At 34.4% G+C, this 25,546-nt stretch overlaps 1 protein-coding gene across 1 annotated transcript; it reads left to right on the top strand.

Moving 5' to 3' along the window:
- Positions 1-12,797: 12,797 nt before the first annotated feature.
- LOC141674668 (plasmodesmata-located protein 6-like) lies at positions 12,798-15,682 on the top strand. Its single transcript, XM_074481374.1, has 3 exons — positions 12,798-13,592; positions 14,871-14,987; positions 15,198-15,682. The coding sequence occupies exons 1-3, from the start codon at positions 12,866-12,868 to the stop codon at positions 15,212-15,214; spliced, it is 861 nt and encodes a 286-aa protein (XP_074337475.1). The 5' UTR covers positions 12,798-12,865; the 3' UTR covers positions 15,215-15,682.
- Positions 15,683-25,546: the final 9,864 nt, after the last annotated feature.

Raw genomic sequence — 25,546 nt, 5'->3', positions numbered from 1 at the left:
TCTTTTATTTCCTTTCATACTTTTTCTCTCTATTTGCCTTTACTCTCTTTCTTCTTCTAACGTTGGTTTTTCATATAGACATTTTTTCAAACACCTAACAGGCACTTATAAATCTCGATTAATTTCATGGCACCTAAGGATTTAATCATTGATGGAGCTAAATTTGTTCCAAACAACTATGTTGCAATTCTTGATAATGCTGAAGCTCCGTCTGAATTGTATTTTGTGCAAGATCTTCTTGCACACAGTGAAATCGGGTATGCATTGACCCAACCTTCAGTCTTCTCAAGCCAACAAGTCCTGACACTTTGGAGGACTGGAAACTTTGATAATGGTGGTCAAAATGGTACTCCTAGTATTATTTTCGAAGTGGGTGATTCTCCATATGCAGTCACTCCTGGTACAATACGCAAGGCTCTACATCTCCCAGAAGGCTGTACTTTTTCAATTCCAGATGAATCAGCTCTTCAGGAGTTAATGGCCAGTTTGGGGTATGAACAGAGTTTGGCAAAGCTTGGGCAGTTGAAACGGGCTCATATCAGGAGGGAATGGAGCTTCTTCTTCGACTGCATCACTAAAGCTTTTGGGAACAAGTGTTCCAACTTTGATGTCATCCCTATAATGAGTCAGCACATTGGGTATGCCATTATAAACCAAACTCATTTTGATTTTGCAACTGCTATAATAGGTTTTATTGGGGATAGGATGACAGAGGATAGAAATGTTGTTTACTTTGCGAGATTCTGTCAACTTATATATACTTTTTGTACTGATGAACCTCGGCTAACCAGTACCTTAACTCCACCTTTTAAAGTTGCAAAACGATACTTTAATGACCTGGTAAATGCTGACACTAAGAAACTAGTGGTTAGACCTTTACAGATTCCTCAGTCTATAAAACAGATCTTAGTAAATGCTGATCCTGATTCCTATAGATCTGTTTATCCTGATGTTCAACCAACAACCACCTCCCACACACCACAACAACCATCAGAACATACCACTCATACTACTCAACCAACCCTTAGGCAATATATTAAATCCTATCTCTCCACTTCACAGACAGCTCAACCCTCATCCTCAGAACCTCATGTGAAACCTTCATCTTCCAAGCCTAAGAGGACAAAGACTGTTCCTCAAACACCTCAAAAGAGAAGGAGGATTGCTTTGAGAGATGAATCAGATAGTGAGAAACAGGTTTCTACATCGGAACCTATTATCCAAGAAACTGAGAAAGTGACTTCTCAGAAGGATTCTGCAATTGGGGGATCTAGGCTTCTCAAGAGGCTTAGAAGAATGACTGTTCCTGAAACTCCCAAGGAATCCATATCTACAAAGAGATACAAGAAACAGAGGGCAAAGAGGCCAGTTTCAGATGATGAAGAAGCAGCAGCTAAGAAAGGGGATCAGGAATCTCTGATCTCACAAGAAAAGGAATCTGTTCTAGTCACTACTTCTCCATCCACTTCAACTCAGGAAGCTGTTACTGAAAAGGCCAATACACAATCTGTGTCTCCTGTTCAAAAATATGTATCTCCTGTTACTACAGGCACAAGTGCTGATATTAATTTCCAGACCTTGGTTGTGCCTGAAGTAATTCTCTTAAAAGCTCCAACAACAACTAATCCATCAACAACACCTATTTTTGATGCTGCTCAAACTCCAGAATTATTTACTATACCTTCTCTGCATGTAGATGCTGATGATCAGAATATAGGTGAGTATCAGGATATGGCTGTTGATCAGAACTTGGAACCAGATCAGCATTTAGAGGATGGTGAAGCCTCCATTGCTACTCACACTGTTGTTTTAACAGAAGATACTGATTCTGTAAGTTCTGATGCTGCAAATGTTGGAGATACTGGTGATTCTGCTCCAAATGCAGATGCTGATGAAGCAGGTCCTTCAGGACATGCTCCTGCACAAACTGTTCTTAAATCTGAACTTGTTAAGAAGTTTGTTACAAGAGAAGCACCAGTGTCTTGGAGTGAAACTCCTGCAGGACAGGAGTGGACTAAGGAATGGAACTCAGTTTCCTGTGTTCCAACTGCAAAGCATCTTGCTGAGCACTTGACTAAAGCTGATGAGATGTTAATTACTGATGATTTCAAAACACAGCTTAGAGTCACTGCATTGAGTACTAAACATCTACAAGGTCTTCATTCAACTACTTATGCAGAGCTACACATGATTCGGGAAGAATTTATCAAACAAGATCAAGTTCACAAGATTGATAAGAAAAAGTTCTTCCAACCTACCTTTGACAGGATTGCTTATATTGAGAAGACTCAAGAGAAACAACAAGCTCAGATTGATGATATTCTGAAAAATCAAGCTTCTCAGCAATCTCAACTTATTGAAATCCAAGCCTCAGTGGAATTGTTTGTCTCTCTTCTACTACCTGCTGATGCCAAAAAGGGGGAGAAAGTAATTAAGTCCAAATGCAAGACTGACAAGACACTAAAAGGGAAGGATGTTGAGAAGGATGATCAAGGAAACTCAGGAATGGGTAGAGGTCATAGTCAAGGTAGAGATTTCTCATCAAGAAAAGCTGAAATCACAAGTCACAGGACAAGTTCTGATACTGGGAAAAGAATTAGTTCTGCTACTGGTAAAAGGATAAGTTCTGATGAACTTTTAGATCTTGATGAAGAAATGTCAAGACAGTTATTTCTTCAGGAAAATCCAGGAATAGACTTGGAGAGTTTAATAGAATAAGAAGCCAAACTTAAATCAGAGAAAGTCACATCTAAATCTGAAGCTTCTGGTAAAAAGATACTTCCAAAACTCAAAGGCATTGTGATAAAAGAAAGGACAAATACTGAAGCAACATGGGCTAAATCACAACCGCAGATAGATCCAAGATCCAAGGGTAAAGAAAATGTTGGTGAACCTATCAAGGTTTATGTGTCTCCTGAGAATGAAGAAATCACTGATGAAAAGGATGATCTTGCTCTGACTTCAAGAAAAGTTCTTAAAACAACCTCTGACATGGCTCAAGTTGTTCAGAGTCAAGAGACAGTAAGTTCTGATATTTCGAAGAAGCAAGTAACCTCTGACACAGCTCAGATATTTCGAAGAAGCAAGTAACCTCTGACACAGATCAAGTTAACTCGAAATCAGAAGATAGATCAAAGAAACTCCTACCAGGATTCACTAAAGCAAAACAGACTCAACCTTTGAAGACTGCTACAAGTGGTTTTGAAGCAAGAGTAGTTACTGGAAAGGAAGCAAGAGATAAAACTGTATTGGGAAGTGCTAATGAAAGAAGAATACAGAACACTACCAATGATCCAACTTCCTTGAGTGAACCAGGTATTGGAGCAACTCCTGAGAGATTGAATCAACTGGAATCTGTACAAATGGTTTACCATACCTACTTAAAAGAACACATCTTGTTGTACTTCATGACAGATGGTAGGGTTTATCATATAAGGCAAAATGCCATTCCTTTGAAGTATTTTGAAGAATTGGAGCATGTACTATTCTTACTTCAAGTGGATGACAGATTGACAGAAAGTGCGGCAAACTATTTGAAGGATCAGATTCAAAGACAGAAAAGGCTTTATTCTGTTAAGTCTGACAGCACATATGTTCCAAAGTACAGAGATCACAAGGGTGATATAGTTGAAATGAAGCCCAATACTACTAAGATTATAACTACCTTTCTGGGTTACAGGGCTGTGGAATTCAATCTTGAGTCTAATAAAGCTTATTTGATCAGACTGGATCAGGATATAAGAAAAGCTAAGATTAATGATCTCAGGGCTGCAATCTTTCAAATTGGTGAAGATACTGCAGAGCTTAAAGATGCCAAAAGGAGGATGATCGATGAACTTAGATATGCTGAGAGACGTTTGTTGAAGAACTATCTCAGAACAACTCCTGACATCAGAGAGATCAGAAGATGAAGCCAAGTCAAGATCTATAACTGCTTAAATTCTGATATTTGTACAGACTGAAGCTGTTATCAGAAGTTAAATATTGGTAAAGCTTTAAGGACTGTAAGTTGTAGTTATCTAGTCTAATTCTCATGCATTTGTACTTAATGTTTTTGACATCATCAAATATTTGTTAAACTTGTATATTATGCTAATTTACAAGTTGGGGGAGATTGTTAGATATATTTGATAATGTCATGGTTAATATGATTTATGTTTAGTTTTCAGATCTTACTTAAACAGGATAAATCAGTACTTACTAGAAGTCAGGACTTAAGGATATCAGTACTTATATTATCAGGAGATAATCATCAGAAGATGGATATCAGAACTTAAGTGCTGAAGGACGTTCAGAAAAGGACAGTAACTGATTAAAGGAAAGAAGATCGAGATAAACATAAGAAGAGATATGCTTGAAGAAGGAATTCTATGAAGAATAGAATACTTGGAAGAAAAGATATCTGATTGATATATTTTAGGAAGCAGAATTATATTCCATATCAATTAGAGATTATCTTGTAACTGTGTAGTATATAAACACAGACATAGGGTTTACACTATAAGTGTTATCATATTCGAGAAGATTATTAATTGTAACCCTAGCAGCTCTCGTGATATTTTTTCATCACTGAGAGGTAACAGTTCCATACTGTAACAGAGTTTATTATTTCAATAAAGTTTGTTTTCTGTTACTTGAGATATTAAAGTTCGATTTGATTGTACTTTACACTGTATTCACCCCCTCTACAGTGTGTGTGACCTAACAAATTACATAGATTATCATGTTTGAACTTGCAAGTTTATTTTAATGGGTTGCTATGTTGGCTTGGAAAGGTAGAACCCTTCTTTTTTTTCGCTTAGATAACATATTTTCGCATTTTATGTAACTTAGTACGTTGCCCCAGCATAAGTACGAACATGATTGTTAGAAGCCAATAGTGCAAACATCTCTATATGCGCGATGTATGTGTCTAAACTATTTCATGAGATAAGTCTGATAAGAAATAATTTTAGTTGATTTATGTTTATTTCTCCATGACATAACATGCGACATGAGGTGAAAAGAAATATTAAGTAAAATGAAACCAAAAAGTAAAGTATGGAAGTCCAAATTGTCTGGTAAAAAATGTTTAATATAACAAATTCGATAACTCCTGAAACTAGCTTATCACAATGATCTAGTTATATGGTGTAAATCAGTAGGGAATATATTAGTCCAATAAAGATCAGAGAGAGAACTAAAATGTCACATCTCTGTCCAAGAAGCACACACCAGCATGAATTTAATATTTAATAAGACATTTATATTTTATTAAAGACTTTGACTGTGTTACTTGTTATTGGCATATTGCCCATAATTGGTGGATAAAATATATTGTTAAATGTGCAAAATTTTATATGTTTACCCATGTATGCACTTGATGATTAGCTACTTATGTGTTAGCTTAATATTTAAGCTATAACGATCCGAATTTTTGTATTATTATAAATGTAAATATTAAATAAAATATGTTATGATTCTGACAGCTATGTGTTGTGTGTACTATTAATTGTGTGTGATTCAGTTGTGTTTGATAATTATTTATCTTATTAATTGCCGAGTCGTATTATTTTTTTTTCTGCTTTTAAAAGGGATTTTATTGAAGGTTTATTTTCATAAATACTGATATTATCTTTAAATTATTTTTATGACTTTATAATTTCAATAAGTATTTATAGGAATTTATAAAATTTAGAAAATAATATTTCGTCAATTATTTAGTCATAAATTATTTTCTGATTGTATTTAATTGTAGGTCCAATGTTAAATTCAAAAATGTTTTAAAAATCATGAGAATTTTATTTTCCTAGCTTTTAAATATTCCGAGAATTTTAAAAAAAATTTAGTTTTTTTTTAGTTTTATTCACCCGCACCTTGGTTAAGTAATACGCGAAACACTGATCAGAAATAGATGGGGAAAAGGGTACATGTCGATTTGTGCACACATGTTCATCCTTTATGTGTTTATTGATACGTGTCATACTAAGGTATCTAAAAAAAAGGAAAAAAGGAAAAGAAGAATAAAACACACACACGCGGCAGGAGGGGGGCTGTCTCTCATCTCCCTCGCCGGAATCTCTCTCTGCTCCCGTACTTTCTCTTCTCTCTCTCAATCTATTCTCTCGTTCTCTCCTCTCTCGATCTCACTCTCTCTTTTCTTCCCTGATATCCTCCGTCTTTGGGTAAGTTTTCTGGCCGCCTTGATTTTTCCGGCCACTGTCCATGGTTTTCAGTTCTGTTCGTTGATTGATGCATATATATACACGCGTATATGTGTGTATATATGTGTGTGCAGTAATTGGTGTTATTACCGTGGCCTCTGCTGGCTTTTCCGGTTTGCTTTCCGGTTGGTTATTCTTCCGATCATATTTCTTGTTCTTCCGTATATTTGATTATTTTAATGAAATAAAAATTTAATTACGATCGGGAATTTTTTTTATCGTGAAACTCGTGATTGGAAACTCAATTCGGGTACCTCCGGATTTTGCCATCGTCGGCGATGAATCGCGGCGAGCTGACGGTGAACTATGATGTTCCGCTGAGTCCTACAAATATTAAAAATATTATTTCGTAAAATTATTTTCAAAACGTAAATTAGTCGGTTATAAGTATTAAAGTCAGTTGATTGGGATTGTGGAATTGTGTTATTTGGATTGGTTGTGTGTCGATATTATATTGACCGGTAGTCCAATAAATAGAGGAAACACTACTCGATTTCCGAGAAATTAATTTCGAAAATACGGGAATGCATCCTGTAATTATCGGGAATACCACTTACAAAATATTATTTTCATAATATGAGTTAGTCGTCTATACATATTTAAGTTGTAATTGTGTAGTTAGATTGTAAATTTTGGTTGACTGATAGTTTTAACGTATAACCTACTACTTGGATTTTTGTTGTACATAATTGTAAAGAGGTATAAACGATTGGATTAGCTAGAGACGTCGTGAACGTCAATACTATAGTATCGAAGACAGGCCTATCTAGTCTGTAAACGTGAATAAGTAGCATGTGCGGCTACCAATGTGAATTTCTAGCCGTTTGGCTATCAATGTGAAATATGAGCTCTAAGATAGGCCTAGCTAGGAGTGAGCAAACAAAAACCGAAAAACCGAAACCGGACTGAGAAACCGAAAACCGCACCGAGAAAAACTGAAACCGACAAAAACCGAAAAAAACCGTAACCGAACCGATGGAACGGTTTGGTAACGGTTATGGTTTTATCCCTATAACCGAACCGAAAAACCGAACCGCTTATATAATATTATATAATTAAATAATAAATAATATAATTATATATAATACATAATTTGATATATATAAGACCTAATATAATTAGTTATGCAGCGGAGAGCGGAGGATGTTCAATGATTTTACTGTTTAGCAAAAGTTTTAAATTAATTCTGATGCCCCGCATGTTTAAGTTTTTTAGTTTTACTTCTAATACCCTCTGTATTACTTCTATATACATTGAGTCTGTGACATTGTAACAGTAATCGGCGTATGATTGTAGTTTTTAACTTGAAATTTCAATATAAACTCATATGTAGCTTTGCGATAATAGAGAGTGTATTATTTTTTATTTTATTTTTTTAAGTTATGGTATTTTCAAAATTATTATTATTAAAATTTTAAAATAATTTTTAGTTAAAATAAAAACTGATAAAAACCGAAACCGATAAACGGTTAACCGAACCGAAAAACCCGTTCTAAACGGTTTGGTTACGGTTAATAGGTAGAGACCGAACCGAACCGACATGTACGGTTTGGTAACGGTTTTTGGTAAAAACCGAACCGAACCGACCCGTGCAAACCCCTAGGCCTAGCTAGCCTGTAAACGTGAATCAATAGTGTTTATGGCTAATAATGTGAATTTCTAGCCTCTTTGCTATTAGCGTGAACTATGAGCTCTAAGACTGGCCTAGCTAGCCTGTAAACGTGAATTAATAGCTTTTGTGGCTATCAATGTGAATTTCTAGGCTCTTAGCTATCAACGTGAACTATGAGCTCTTGAGGCAAATAATGTAAAATAATGTGTATTACAGAATGTACTAGAAGATTGATTGGTCACAACAATAAACGTTAAAGGATGTGTATTCATGTACTTGGCTCAAGTATTTGATTATTCTTTAATATGTGTTAAGTCTGTTAGAGTAAAACTTGTAGTGTTTTATGCTCATTTTGTTGCGACTCATATCAAGTGCAAATACTTTACAGGTTATTCTAAAAACTAGACGTTTGCGTGATATTAACTTCAGAGGGGTAAATACAGGCTTAAGTCACATGTCATCCAGCTAATAGTTCAGACTTCCTACTCTTCGGCACTTGTATATATATGGCTATATGTAACTAAGTCTTCTGAGAAGTTATTTGTAATTTTTGTGTTGAACTCTGTTTGTATAACTTAAGGAAGAATGTGGGTTTGTAATATTAATACATATATTTTTGTGAATTTAAAAATTTGAGCGCTTGAACCTATTTAATTTTTTTTAGTATATATATATATATATACTATTAGATTAAATTATATATATACAATAAGGTACAAGGGTGTAACATAAAATTAGTTGCTTCTTTTTTTATATAGATTTTGGTAGTCGCTGATAGAAAAAAAAAGAAGATAAGTTGTGGGCGTGATAAACGGATCATAGAAATTAATGAGATAATGAGAGAATTGTATTCAAGATATTTATTAACAGATATAAACAAGGACGGAATTAGAAATTCAAAATTAAGGGGGGCTTGCCAAGTCACTAGTCAAGTTTCACCACTAAAATATCAGCAACCCAAGCGGTAACAAGAAGTAGAATGGTACAATATGGTATTTAGCCATTTGATTATACTTATTTAATTGTTAGAAATCAAATAGAAGTTGGGCTTATACATGGTTGGGCTATAAAATATATAAATAAGTATATGTAGTAATTTTTTTTTCTTAAAATCAACCTGGGCTTAAGCCCAATAGAGCCCTTCTATAGCTCCGTCTCTGGATATAAACATGTTTGTAAATTTGTAACTGATATTTGTTTTATATGATTTTTGAAAATAATTTTTTTATAAAAGATTTTAAATACGAGAGAATAAAAAAGTCTGCAAGTTCTAAATTAGTTCCCACGCCATTTAATCACATTTAAATAGAGGGGTTCCGGTCGGGGCTATTCTCAAGTTCAATTGCAGTCAATTAGTGCGTACAACTTATCAGCATTGAGCTTTAAGGATCACATCAAATGGAGAAAGAAAATTTAGTACACAGTTGAATATACGTTTACATTGATATTAAAATGGCATTAGACGTATATTAATAAAAATATTGCACCAATATACGACCTTCTAAGATTTTGCATACATGCATATCGTTGATAACGATGCTGATAAGATCTTAGTTCAAATTTTCTATCATGTGTATATGAATATATTATAATTGCGAAAATTTATAAATTTAAGTCATTTTAATTAATTATTTCCTTCTAATAGTGATGAACATGTTTATATGTACAAAAAATACATCAATCAAAATAGCCAAAATTTATAAATTTCCGTACTTATTTAATGTCAATGGGCACATGCTGAAAAAACGATATTAGTTTATTTACAACAACTTTCTTAGTTTATTTACACCATCTCCTTTTTTTTACTTATACTTTGACTAAACAGCATACTTGTGGGTATCAAACACAGTAGGCAGTGCAGTTGGTTGTTAATAAATACTCCTAATTTCTAAAACTCCTGATTTAAACGATTAATTTCTAATTAATTTTTTACAAGATGACTGATCGATTCGATTTCAAATCCAATTAATTCTTATATGATTTTCTTTATATAAGTATCTGTATTAATTTAAAAATAAAAATAAATACTATATCAATATAAATATGAATACTTATAGAATATATGATATATTAAATGTATAATTGTTAATAATAAAGAATATAATCATAACATTATATTAAATAATATTTTAATATTAAAATACATCCAATTTTTTTACTTTAATTAATCCTTTCGATTAGTTTCTTAATTCCTGATTTCCGATTAAATCTAAATTGAGAGCTTAATCGATTAGATCCGATTACCAATTTTACAACACTAATCATTGAATAACACCTTAATATGATATTATATTTCACCCTTACTAATATAATCCTAAAAGACAACCTAATTCTAGCTAAAACTATTTAACCAGTTGCATATCATATGGACATTTTTTGCTAATTTATGTCATGTGCTTATGTTAAGTTGAATTTAAATGTAATTTAAAATAAAAGAAACAAAAAACAATTACTAAATATTGGATTAGTCAGAGACTCAATGTCTAAACATGGATGAGAACGAAGTTTTAATACATTTTTCTAGTAATTTTTTTCCTATCTTTGTAAATTGTATTGAACGAACATATAGTTATTGGATTATGAGAGACTCGAACGATTGAATATGGATGAGAACGAAATTTAAATATCTTTTTTTTAATAAGTTTTTTCCCATTTTTGTAAATTGTATTGAACGAGCACATAGTTTGGATCAAATCTGAGTTTCTTTTTCTATTTTCCTTTTAGTCAAAAGTCGTTATTGATTGCCTTAAAAAATGTCGTTAATCTATACGCGACCGCAAGGCTGTAACGAAGGGTAATTTAACTAGACATTAGCAAATAGCAATTCTTTTTTAAGATTCCTGTTTGTTTTCTGACCAAAATGTACGGAACAAACCTAACACTGCAAGTAATACTACTTAATGTTCATTCAACGCTCCCCTCCACATCCGCGATACGTATATTGTGCCAATCATTGATTAACGGTCAACAGTTTCTTCTAAAACATTTCCTCACAAGGTAAGACTTACGTATCAAAATCAGTGTTATAAATTTCGGAAATTGGAATTATTTGGTTAAGTTACTGATTTACGATTTATCGGATAATTTTAAAAAAATCGAATAATTAATCAGCGATTTATCGGAAATCGGTCAAATCGGATAAATATTTTTGACCATTTTTAAGCATTTTATTGGCGATTTTTGAAAAATCGTCCGATTTTTATAATAGAAATCAAAATATGTTATGGTCCGTTTTGAAAATCTCAATTTCCATTTAAAATTATGACATAACTTGTTTGTTAATATGGATTTGCACGAAATTCAAGATATTCGAATTTTAATTTAATTTTAGTATAAAATAATAATTCAAAATTATAACTTAAATCTTATCATTTAAAATTAATTTTTTTTTTAATATATTAGAGGAATCATTTTATAAGAAAAATGTTAGGGCATAGTTTTGAATATGGTTCCCCAGTTCCATACAAGTATATATTGTGCAGTGTTAAGTATTTTGAAAAAAAAAATCTCAAGTATGAATTGATAATTTTTGAGTCTGAGAGAAATATACATATATATTCGGTATAAATTTGATCAATTTACTATGAGACTTATCTATTAAAAACTACTTTTAATATTAATTGTGGAATAACTAGCACCTTTAATGTCTACTTAGTTAATATAATTGAAGCACAAGTCAATAAAAACACATTTATCTAATGAAAATCGAAAATGCACATAATCTATTTAAAGTCCCTCTTCACAATGGAAAAGGGCAATGTGTGTGTATATATATGCTATACAAATTAAAGTATAATAATTTGAATTTTGAAAACGATAGTGGTATTCATTTTGGATCCATATCAAGGTCCCTTTCAAAATAAATTATTTTATTTGACACGGGTTGCAGCGACCTGTCGTAATCTTTTGGAGGAACTAGCAACAACTTTGTTGTTTTTTGTTAAACGGTGTGCTAACGAGGCTACTTACTATATGACGAGAGAGACTTATTCTTTTCCGGATCGAGTTCTTAATAAGAGTACGGTTTCTATTGAGCTTTTAAATATTTTGCAAATTAATTTGTCTAATTAATAAAACACCCTTTTACATAAAAAAAAATAAGTAACCGTATTTCGTTTACCGTTTTGGTAAATTTCCGAAATGAAATGGAATTATACCTAAGAATTTAATAACATTTTAAGGTATATATATTATTGATATAATCTATATCTTGTATTCAATATTCTGCGCACAGAAAACTCTATAAAGAAATATAGTTTGTGTGCTTATATTTACTATTGTGATTATAATCAGATCAGCATAAAACAGGGGTTGAATATAAATGAAATTAGCAAAAAAAAGGATCGATAATATAAATGAAATTTGTTGGCTTATTGTGACGCTGGACACTTGGAATTGTGTGGGCGACTGGGACTGTTTGTATGCTTGAAGTCGTGTGCCACGAAGGGGTGACTGGGATTTAGTCACAGAATATATTGCATAGGCGATTTGAAGAATAAAAAAATTAAGTCCGCGTGACTTGCATTATCTCGTGTACTCTAATATAATTTTGGATAATGTTAAAGACATGAAAAAATTTACAAAAATTTGTTATAAAATGACATAGTATGGATGATATGATATAATAAAGTAAATCAATTTGTGTTATTAATGTAAATGCAGGGGTTCATTTATATTTAAATAATAAATATGTAGCATGTGACATTTATAACTATTTTAGTAACTCATTTTGTATCTCTAGCATTTTTTTATAATTTTTTTAAAAAAATAAGTCCCTATGACTTGAATTATCTTGTGTACTCTAATCCTTTTTACGGAACCATACTACAAATTCAAATATACTAAATTATCCGGGTTAATATCTTTTAGTATCTTTTGGAGGTGTACACTACAGCTGACTGTGGTCCATTTTATAATCAAGTTTACTAACTGACCTACGTTGATTCTTTACCAAGCAAAAATATGGAAAAGCCCCTCAAATTTCTTCTCATATACACACAACTCATGCACAATAGCGCACTCAACTTATTGGCCCTCAATACACAACAACATGTTTATTCAACCGCTTTTATTTTCTCTCCTATTTGCATACTTTCTCACACTCATTCTATTTGCACAACCATCATTTTCTGCCGCTGATAACTTCATCTATGGCGGTTGTTCTCAGCTAAAATATGCTCCGGGAAGTCCACTCGAATACAACGTAAACTCGATACTCTCCTCCCTAGTGAACTCAGCTTCCTCTACGGGCTACAACAACTTCAAAATCTCCCTCCCGGGCTCCACAAAATCAGATATTGTTTACGGTCTCTACCAATGTAGAGGTGACCTGATTAGCTCAGACTGTCGAGCCTGCGTTACGCAGGCTGTTAGTCGAGTAGGCGTCGTGTGCCCCGGGGCATCAGGCGCTGCGTTACAATTTGATGGATGTTTTATTCGGTACGATAATGTTACATTTTTTGGCGTGGAGGACAAGTCTGTTTTGATGAGGAAATGTGGACAGTCGACCGGGTATGATTCGGATGGCTTGACTCGACGCGATTCATTGTTAGGATATTTAACTAGTGAAGGACAGTATTTTCGGGTTGGTGGATCAGGGAATGTTCAGGGTGTGGCACAGTGTGTGCAGGACTTGAGTTTGAACCAGTGTCAAGATTGTCTAGCTGAGGCAACTGGTCAGTTGAAGAGTCTTTGTGGATCAGCTGCGTGGGGAGATATGTTCTTAGGCAAGTGCTATGCGCGATATTCGGACCACGGGGATCACTCGAGGAGTCGCGGTAAGCCGTTGTTCCACCACCACCACCACGGTCACCTCCGTGGTTGGTGGTTTGTGGCTCTTGGTTATGTGTTATTTTTTTCGGTATTTTAAAATGAATTTTTTTAATTTGAAGTGTTGGTGTTGAGCCTTTGAAGTAATAGTCAATTCGATAACTTGTTCAACGATTTGCAGAATCTTTTGTTTAATACATAAATATTTATAATGTATGCAACTTAATTAAGTAATGTTTTCTTGCTTTAGTACATAACATGTATGACGACTAAATGAAAATTGAAAATACATAATGTGTTCAGCAACTTATATTCCGAAAATAAGTACTTATTTTTCGGAAAAAGTACCATAATTTCGTATGAGCTGAATTTCGAAAGTTATAACTTAAAAGCATTAGGACGTCATGGATAATGTTGAAATTGTGTTACTTATATATTGGTAGTTTTGAATCTTATATTACTGCAGTCCTGTACATCCGAATAAAATGGATATCTTCCAACACAATTTGGTGTTCATATGCAGAAGAACTGAATATAGGCATTTAAAGATCACTGAGGCACTTGGGTGGCCCTTGTTAAAGTTGATATGTTCAAATTTCAATTACTATAGCATAGTATAAGACCCACTTTTATATGAAAAGAAGGGTTATGAAGGCTTTCATTAGTCAATAGTAGTACCTTTTGTTACTTTTAGTTTGTCTCAAAGTACCTACTTGCAATTACCACTTTAACACTACGTAGGATCCAATGCCATTATGGCTTTAATTTTTCTTAACACCAACAGTTTCTGAGAATTGGGAATCAGTTTCACGCTAATTAATGTCAAGCTCATTACCGAACGATACCAGCAGGTCTTTGGAGGATGCTTTTTTTCTGAAATTTGAGAAATTCGAATGTAAATAGAATTGTTTTATCGTGCTGATAACATGTTATCAACTCTCGAAAGAATATAAGGTGTTTATGAAGGTATTTGATATGCATCCTATAGGTTCCTTCACTCGAAAATTTTTCATTTTCGGTTTTCACAAAATTGATAAGTTAGTAATATATTTCAACCAAACACCAAAAATAAACATAATTTTCTTCACAATTAGTGAGAAAGATTTGTGATTTAAACAAATAGAATTGTATAGGTAATTGGTAAAGGACTTTAATATATGATCAGTGTCATAGTTAATTAAGATGATTGTTCCACATTTAGATTAACTTCCAATTCTAATGCTCGTGTTAAGAGCTTAGGCTATAGTTACTAATTATTGCTATTGCTTAACTGTAAATGTTTGCAGATTCTAGTGAAAAGAAGAAAGATGATAATATGCAAAGGACACTGGCAATTCTCATCGCAATCATAGCTATTGTTGCATTGGTTATTGTTTGCTTGGCCAAATTTTGTCACCGGAAAGGTACACATGCCTCTTTTATAATTCTTAAACATAAATTCATTAATTAGTGATTTACTTAACAGTCTCACTCCGAAAACAAGGAAGTCTGCGTACATCTGGACCTTCCCTAGCTTCCACGCTTGAGAGTTTACGTCTTTACGATATTGTTATTCTACTTCTACCTGATTATTGTCACTAGTACTGACCTTGTTTCAAATGACTACATTGCAGATAATTGTGAAAAATAAAGCTACAATCATTTAGAGGAAATATTCTCTGAAAACTTCATCTTACCATGGATAGTGACTCCCACTTGGTGCATGCAAGCTCTTTTATTTCTAATTCTTTCTGGCTTTAGAGAACTTTTCTTTTGTATTTCCTCTACAGAAAGACCCTCCCTCCATCTTTCAAAGTTGAGATAGAGGGGGACAGATACATTGAAGCAAGAGAAAGGAAATAGTAGGGAAAAACAGCTGAAAGCTTCAAAGATAGCACCCCACATACTCTTTTTTCTTTCCTTTTCATCCTACAAGATGTTGTAAATAAATAATCAAGGCCTATAATGTTCTTCTTTTATGTAAGTGCATTCTTTATCAGACAGTACTGATAATGAGTCCCATTGTTTAATGTTTGTACATTTTGGTTGTTAATAATCTATCAACTTGTCACCTTATATACCTCATCTAATTAAAAAATAAATAAATTTAAATTTAGTACTTGACAATTCAATCTGATGTAGGCTTGTTTAGCCTTTAATATTGGTATATGTAATATTTTACTTGCAGAAGTTGTTAATATTCCGGTTTAAATCCAAATGTTTGTGCTAAAACTCTATATTACCTGTACTTATATTAGGTGCAAATATGGCATGGTTAAAAAGTTATTAACATTTATGATGTAATTACATAGATGTATTGAAATATGATAAAATGTTTACATATTTGACAATTTTAATCGAAATTCATGAATGAAACTGAGATTCAATTTTATATTCAAATCATATTATGAATTATCCCCAAAATCAATTTGATCTGATTCAAAAATTATCTGAACCTAATCTAAAGTTCTTTCTGATCATAAATTGAAATCTATCAAAATAGAATAATAAATCGATCGAACTTGATATGACTCGAAGTATGAGATCGGCTATAAATCTGAATTATAAAAATGGTGATTCGAGTTTTAGTTTAATTAATATAATTTTAACAAATTAAAATCCATAAAATTTAAGTTCTTATATTATAAAAGATCGGAATGGAATATATTTTGATTTTACTTCAAATTTTATTCAATTTAATATGGATTAAAGCCGAACCTGATAAAATCCGATCTAACACAAACTGTTTTCAATATTTTATGGTACACGAAAGTTGATTTGATCCGAAATTAATCTAAACATTCATCCATTTATCCAAATTGTTAATGCTCTTAAATGTTTTTCTTCTTTTTTTTAGTACAAAATGTTTTTCTTAAACCGTCCAAATTGTTTTATACCCTAATTGAGAAAGCCTACACTGAAAATGCTTGTTTTTTGGCTACATCCGATGAAATTGTTTGCTCGAGGATCCATAGTTGAGTGGGCCATAACCTTAGAATTAGCCTTGTGGGAAGTGGATTGGGCCAGTATTGGGCCTAATCTTACAAATTCTGTTGTCGTTATTTCAATGGCTTTTGCCGGTACGAGTATAAATAAAAACTCCTGAAAGAGAGCTCTATTAATCTGAAAATGTGACTCCTTAATCTTCTAAATTCTCAATCCAACTACTTTATATACGCAAGCTAAGCAAATCACATGCTTTACAAATAACTTATTTTTTTCCTTTTAAAACAAACTTTCACATATTGCCATAATATGCAAATATGAACCATGTGAGGATCACCAAAAGAGTATAATTTTGTACTTGAATTAAACTCTTATAAATTAAAGATGTGCCTAAAATTAACCCAATTATTGAATATATTGTATAGTCATGCATGGTGTGTTCGGCTGTTTGCTCCTAAAAATTGATAAGTTTTACTCCTAGACGATGTTTCAAGAAAAAGATAAAATGTATAGTCCAAAAGTAGATTGATGATTATGAAAAATCGAAAATAAAGTACATTTCACATGTTAGTGGAGTTCTATGTTCGAACTTTGACAAGTGAACGTAATTGTATGCGTACATCTCTATTGTTCAAAATTTTGAAAATATTTAAACAATAATCATAATATGTTAGCTGATTTTGTCTTTTCATTTTTTTTTCTCATACTATATATGAACACCAAAAAAATTAGAAATGAGTTGTAGATATGATTACATATTTCGGAAATCAAAATTATTCGATTGAGTTATCGGTTTGTAATTTATTGGATGATTTTTGACAAATCGGAAAATTTATCGATTTTTTTTTGCTAAATTATGTACATATCAACAGAGAACCAAAAACAGGAAGGGATCTACCCTCTGCTCTATGACAGGTCATAAAAAAGGACCATCTATAACCAATCTAGCAAAGATTGGAGATAGAAAGCAAGCAACAACCATACAAGGAGCCTACTACAAACTATTACAAGGAATAAGATCCGGCCTACTATTTACAAGCTTTGAAAACCAAGTAGAGCTATGAAGCCTAGCATAAACATCTTTGTTGATTCCTTTGAGCAGCTTCCGTGGACCAAGAACACCAGAATTATGAGCTCGGGCATTGCATTCTCTCCAAACATGATAGCAAAAGATTTGGGCATAGCAAAGAGCCACAATACTCTTATGCTTATCAGGGAGGTCAGCCAAGTAAATGAGGAAGCTGATTAAAGAGGTGCCAACAATATCAATCCCTAAAGAAGACATGAGGTTGCCCAAAATCCATCTGCTGTAAGAGCAATGAAGAATGATATGCGAATCTGTCTCGCGAGCAGAAATGCACATATAGCATTTTTGAGTATCCACAAGACCAAATCTATGAAGCCGAGCCAAGGTGTGAAGCCTCCCGTGACAAGAAATTCATTGATGGTGAGCATAATGATTGACACGAAGCCTATGCCAAACCACACGATGCCAAGGAACCAACTTGCCTTTGTACCTTAAAGAGTTCCAAATATGCCAGATTTTTATCTGGAGACAAAGGTAAAGGAGCAAAAGTTGAGAGCCATTGCACTAGAACGGGGTCCAAGTGATGTCTTTTGGGGTTTGCTCTCGGGAGAAACCAACAACCATTTCGAATAACAACACTGAGTTTGTCACTGTGGTGCATACCACATTGTGATATAATAGGAGAGGTCAGAGTATAAGCTAGACACCCATTCTGCCACCAAGGATCAAACCAAAGAGAGACTAACTCACCATTGCAATTCTGAAAGACACAAACTGTAGAGCCAAGGAACAAAGCTTGAGAATTTTCTTCCAAATCCAGGAGCAATCTGTATGGAGCTTGGTTGTCCAGAAGTGCTTCCCTTTGAGGACAGATTTATTAACCCATGAAGCCCAAAGAGTACTAGAGTTAGTTATGATTTTCAGCAAGTGACCAATAAGTTGGGTTGTGTTCCACTCGAGCATGTTTTTTTAAGCCAAGGCCCCCTTCCTCCCGAGGGAGACACACTGTCTGCCAAGCAATCTTGGCTCCACCCTTGTGGTTAATGTTACCACGCCACAAAAATCTGGTAAGAAGAGACTGGATGGTAGCATGAACAGCCCCTGGCAACAAGAAGTGGTTGCACCAAAAAGCTTCTAGAGCACAAACAACCGACTTGATAAGCAAGGCTCTACCAGCCAAGGACAGAAGCAAGGTGGTCCAAGAATTAAGCATATTCGTGATTTTAGTGATGAGGGGCATACAGTCATTAACACACAGCTGCGTAGTGACAAGGGAACACCAAGAAATCTAACTGGAAGAGTACCCCGGGGAATCAACAAAGAGTCAAATCAAGCAGTGAAATCATGATCACAGTTACACAGAAAACTGTTGCTTTTATGAATGCTTGGAGACAAGCCACTCCAAGAAGAAAATTTGGCAATAGAATCCATAATATGTATAACAGATTCCTTGGAATCATGAGAGAAAAAAAGCATATCATCGGCAAAAAACAAGTGAGTGAGACCCATTTCTTTGCAACGACAATGGTATTTGAAATCTTAAGAAACCTTGTTTAGGATGCTAGACAGAATTTGCATGCACATAGCAAAAATATAGAAGGACAAAGGGTCTCCTTGCCGAATGCCTTTAGTTCCTTGGAAATATCCGTGAATCACACCATTGAGTTTAACCGAAAACCTAGTAGTGCATAAGCAAGCTTTGATCCATTTGATAACAATATCCGGAAAATGAAGTCTAACCAAAACAACCAAAATAAAGTCCCAATTTAAAGAATCAAAAGCTTTGTGTATATCAATCTTGAGGGCACATTTAGAGGAGCCAGTGTCCCTATCATAACCACGAAACAATTCTTGGGCAAGCAGAATATTATCAGAAATAGACCTCCCCGGAATAAAGGCAAATTGAGAAATATCAATTATGGATGGCATTATCAGTTTAAGTCTAGCTGCTATAATTTTAGATATACATTTGTACATGACAGTACAAAGGGAGATAGGTCTAAAGTCACTCATTCTAGTGGGAGAGTCGACCTTAAGAATGATAAAAATAAGGGTGAAGTTTGTACCTGATGGAAGGAACCCAGTCTCAAAGAAGTGCTTAATAGAAGCACAAACATCCGGACCTGTGGTGCTCCAAGTGGCTAAGAAAAACTCTGCATTGACTCCACCAGGGCCAGGAGCCTTATTTTTCTTCATTTTCTTCAAAGTGTCTAGAATTAAAGCATCAGTAACCGTAGCACTAAGCAAAGAAGCTTGAGTGTCAGTAAGAACCTTGCAATCAAAAGACTCTAAATCAATGTGAGAGTGAACAATCTCCGACCCCAACAGATTTTTGAAGTAAGTGACTGCTAAGTTTGCACAAGGCAACTGGCCATGAACCAAGGTTCCAGAGTCGTCCTCAAGAGCTAAGACCTTGTTATGATTCCAATTTGCTTTACATTGTTGGTGGAAGAATGCATTGTTTCCATCCCCAAGCCCCATCCACTTCACTCTTGATTTTTGAAGAAAGAGAGACTCCTCCTCGGCAAGAGCCACATTGAGTTTATTAAATCAAGTCCTTCTCTAAGACAAGAAGAGAGGGATCCCCATTATTGAGCATGCACACCTGAAGTTCTTCAAGATTAGCTCTAGCAACCAAAATACTAGAGGAAACATCACCATGGATCATGTTAAGTTGTCGAAGTAACAAATTGGTTTCTCTTAACCTAGAAGCGAACTGAGCATAACAAGAACCTGAACAAGGCAAGGACCAAGCCTTGTCAACAGCAGCATGAAAGCCTGGAATGTCAATCATATAGTTGAAGAACTGGAAAGGTTTGTTAACCTTTTGCAGCTGTATTGGTTCCTCAAATAAGATAGCATTGTGATACATGAGCCCTCGTGGTTTTACAAAGACATTACCCTCAATAAATAAATTAAACCACACACCATTAGCAATTATTCTATCCAAACGTTTGAACACTGGATTGTTGGCACGTTTGTTCGTCCAAGTGAAAATGCCCCCACCGTACGAACATTGTCAAGACCACAGTCTGCAAGACATTCTTTGAAAACTTGCATATCCAGAGTCCAATGCTCCCTGCCACCAGATATTTCAGCAAGATTAACAACACAATTAAAATCACCTAGGAGACGCCAAGGTAGAGTAGTAGTGCTCAAAGATAAGCAATAATCCCAAAGAGGAACACGATCAATTGCATCATTGTGAGCATACACAAATGAAACCAAACTAGAGATATTCTTTTTAAAAAAGTAGCATTACAAGTGACAACTTGGCTAGACATAGAGTGAATAGAAATATCCCACACATTGGGATTCCAACCAACCCAAACATGACCATTATAATGATGATTATAATTAAATAACCACTTCCAATCTCTTCTAATTTTCTTCGAAATTACCATAGACTTGTCACTCTTGACTTTAGTTTCGAGGACTCCCATAAGATTTACCTTATTAGTAGAAATAAAATTTTGCAACTTTTTTTGGTGAGGGGCTTTGTTGATGCCCCTTACATTCCAAGATGCAAAATTCATTGCAAACGTCTGAGACTTACTGGTTGAACAACCAGTTTGGGACTCCTTTTATATGTTGGGCTTTTCCTGTTCACAACCTTGGTAAATCCATCCTCGTCAATCAAATCAGCATTGGGAGCTTTAAGTGCAATGATAACAGGGTGGGTTTGAGCTTTGGGTGCTGCAGCCACCGGAGGCGCTGCGCGTGTTGTAGGTGTTGGGGGCGCTGCAGACAAAGACTGCACTCGAGCAGCATCCTGGCTACGACCCCTCCTCCTTTTTTAGCCTGGTGATTTTGTTATAATAATTTCAACAATTCTGTCAACAGCTGTGCCAATGGGTTCCAACAAAGGATCTGTCTGAGCTGTGGTATTCACCAAGCCAACTGTGATAATTTCCTGATCAGGATTCTCCAGATTCTCCAAATTATCCACCGGGACATTGTTGTCCAAATCCTTGTCAAAAATCTCTAAGTCATCACCATTCTGAAATACATCAGTGTCTTCATGAGTCTGAACATCATCCAGAGTCTGATCACCATCAAGAACTAAATCACAGCCCAAAAATTCACCAAAGACTACTGGGTTCACATCAGTCAAGTCTGCCAAATTTCCAGTTTCTTAATCTTGGCCTTTATCAACTGGGTTTGTTGCCTTGCTATGATTATTTGTCTTTGTAATTTTCGCAGCCCTTTGATTGATTCCTCCAGGCCTATTCTTAGGAGCTAGTTTGACTGCATTGGGATTATGAATGCACCTGGAGAATGAGTGCCCAAATGCTTGACAGTGACTACAGGAATAAGGCAATTGAGGGTAAATGATGCTAACTTTAACAAGCTCTTCTTCACCACAATCATCCTAAACTGGAAACCAGATAAAGTCTGGCCTTGGACTAGAGTAGGATAGCATTACTTGAACATAAGCGTATTTTGTAGGCTCGAATTTTGCTGTAAATTCATCAAACTTCAAAGGTGTGTCAACTGCTTTGGCTATGAAAGTAAGGCCCTCCCGAGACCAATAAGAATGGGGCACTTCTTCAAATTTAACCCAGCAAAGGACTGCTTCAATCACATTCTTTTTGAATTTATTTGCCTCCATCCATGGAGCCAAATACATTGTTCTACCACCAATTTGAATCGAATTTAAGGCCAGGATTTCATTCTTTTCTTGAACCGAGGCAAACTTGAAAGTGAAATAACCTTTGGAACTATAAAACACTCTGGACAAACCTTTGTTTTTCCATAATTTGAATGTAAAGTCTCAAACATACTTAAAATCAAAGCTACCACCAATAAAGTGCCCTATAATGCTAGTACTCCACATTTTTCTGGCATTCACAAGAAATTCCTTAGGTGGTTTAAGTGTTGCAGAACCATCCTCATTGAAAGTAATTTGGACATTATGGTTGTGACTTGTGCCCACGGTTGGAATATTTTTAGCAACAATAGAGCTCCAATTATCCAAAACAGGGGGGGTTCGACATTATCAACATTAGCAACATTAGCACTATCAATGTCTTTAGGGACAAAAACAGTCAAGATACCATTATGAACCTGGAAATTATCTTGCAAATCTTCAAGAACAGGAGTAGGAGCATTACCTTGCTTGGTAACAGAATCAAGAGACTTTGTTTGAGATTGCTTGGAAAAGTAAGATAAAGCTGCACCTTGACTTGGACCAGGTTCATGCCTAGTAGAACCACCCGCAAGAATTAGGTTCATATCTTCTTGAACTCGTCTAAGAGTATCTGGTAAAAGTGGCAAGGGGTTAGCCACTTCTTCGAATTTGTATGCGTATATCTGAAGGCAGTGATAGAGCGAGATTGAGGCAGGTGGGGTCATGGGACCACTGGACTTTTTATATTTTTGATATATATATAATACATATCATGTATGTATAACCTAGCTGGTTGATTTTGTTAAAAAGGTATTTATTTTGATTAATAAGGATACTAATTTTTTGACCTGCTGGCAATGGCGGAGTCAGCCATAAACGGCATGGGGGCAAAAAAATAATAAAGCAGTGTTTCTCCCATCTCATATTACATGTCTATTTTGAAAAAATAACAAATTTTAAAATTTTAAAAAACTGCCCTTAAAGTTGTATAGAAATAAGAAATGAACAAGTAATTTAACATAGACATGCATATTAGGACGGTATATTAGAACATAGGAAATATAATTGATAATAGTTTATAATTAGGGGTGTAAAATGATCCGGGCAATACCAGGTACTGTTAGGGCGAAAACACGCACTAATAACACACGCAAGTATACGCGTTCGCAAGTAATATAGAATACTTTCTAGTTCGTTCCCACAGAGACTCAGACTAATTATGTTCAATTAAACTCACTCACCAATGTATGATTACTTCTCAATGTCAAGACAATAACACTTAGATTTGATTAATTAATTATTAACTACTAGAATTAAGCACTTAATTAACACTTGAACTAACAATATTAAAACACTCATGAGATCACAACTTCATTACTACTTCCTTCAATAGTCATTGTTATTACCCTTAGCATGCAACAGTGATGATATTAATCGAATAACACGAAACTGATAAAAGCCAACTTTCATTGTACTAATACCATTCTACCAAGCATCCATAATTAAGATAGAAGTTGAATATGCATCAATTATGTTGAGTCCCTATATGTCTACAGAAATTGACAACATAACGATTTAAGTTCAAGTTATTTCTTTTGATTACACAGGGCGAATAAAACGGTTAGAGTTACCCACTAATCATGCATACTCTTACATGAACCTATGCTAGCATGGCAAGTTCTAAATCTCAAGATCCACCGTCGCTTTACAAGAGATTAACACCCTATCTTATATGTTCGCGATACACATAAGACGAATACGCACAACCTATACTAGATATCATACAATCATCACACACTAAGGTATTAAACAACTAACTAAAGAATTCCATAGTAAATCCGTTACGACCCCATGATCACGATTAGCCCATGATAGCACTCATCGTCATTATGGGTTCATATGAAAACATGATAATAACACACGAGAATAATAACTAAAACTACTTATATTAAACCAGAGTACGTCACAAGAGTAATTAGGTTCAAAGTAAAGAAAACTAGCATCCAACGTTACAACGAAATAAAGAATCACAAGAAAATATGCTTCCTCTTCGTTGCGGTGTGCTAAAACGGTCTTCTTCCTTATCTCCTCGCTCTTCGATTAATACAATGATCCAACCTCTTTTGAAACGTCTCTGAAATCTACTTATATAGAAGTCCCATAAAGCCCAGACAACTCTGAAGTTGGAAGCCAAACATAAATAGGAGTCTAAAATAATTAATCTGAAAATACGACCCTGCGCGGCCGCTCAGCATTCCTGGGCGGGCGCTCAGCCCCCTTCTGGAAACTGATCTATTTTTCCTCCATTTCTTCGCTGTAATTTGCTCCTATATTCCCTCTTGCAATGCTAGACACACGCCAAGGCTTATTATTGATGAAATCTCTTCCGAAATGTAATTAATATCCTGAAATGCACAAACACTAGAAAAACGCATCAAATACACAAAATACTTGATTTTAAGACACCAATTCAAGCTATTATAAGACGCTCTAAGTGGTATAAAATGCCACTTATCAGGTACCCCTTTACTCAAGTCTTGGATCATTTTATTTTCATAGTGTCCTGATTTGGGTCCAGTATCGTTTTACAACCCTATTTATAACCAAAAATAGTACTCCCTCCGTCCCAACCATTTGTATACAAATGGTTTGGGCACGGAGGACAAGAAATATAATAAAATAATGTTAGTTTTGTTAAGATAGTGGGATGAGAGAGAAAGAAAAAGTGTAATTTAATGAAAAAAAGTATAAAGTTGGTTAAAGTGGGGGGGCCATTCAATATTTAATGAATAAAGTGAGTGTAATGGGAGAAAGTAGTGGGTGTAGTTGATTTTCATATTATAAAATTTCTACTATTTTTGATAAGTTTAAATGTATAGAATTGAATGGGACATCCAAAAATGGAAAGTGTATAAAAATGAATGGGACATAGGGAGTACTAGCTAAAGTTATGAACGAACCCGATCAAAAGATTATTATTCTTATTAATCAAAACAAATACCATTTTAACAAAATCAACCAGTTAGGTAATATACATCCATGCATATATATTATATATAAATGTATCAAAAATTTATAAAGTCTAGGGTTCGTGACCCCATCTGCCCCAATCTCCCTCCGCTGTGGCTTGCTGGGTTTAGTGTAGTACTATTTTTGATTATAAACTATTATGAATTATACTATCTATGTTCCAATATACCGTCCTAATATCCATGTTTCTTTTAAATTACTTGTTCATTTTTTATTTCTATACAAATTTAAGGGCAATTTTTTAAAATTTTAATATTCGTATATTTTTCAAAACAGACATGTAATATGAGATGGAGGAATCACTGTTTTATTAAAAAAAATCCCCCACTATCGTTTATGGCTGGCTCCGC

Source organism: Apium graveolens, chromosome 1 (assembly GCF_009905375.1).
Source record: "Apium graveolens cultivar Ventura chromosome 1, ASM990537v1, whole genome shotgun sequence".
Taxonomy (NCBI): Eukaryota; Viridiplantae; Streptophyta; class Magnoliopsida; order Apiales; family Apiaceae; genus Apium; species Apium graveolens.
Note: the sequence above shows the minus strand (reverse complement) of the source record. Positions and strands in the feature narration are given on the sequence as shown.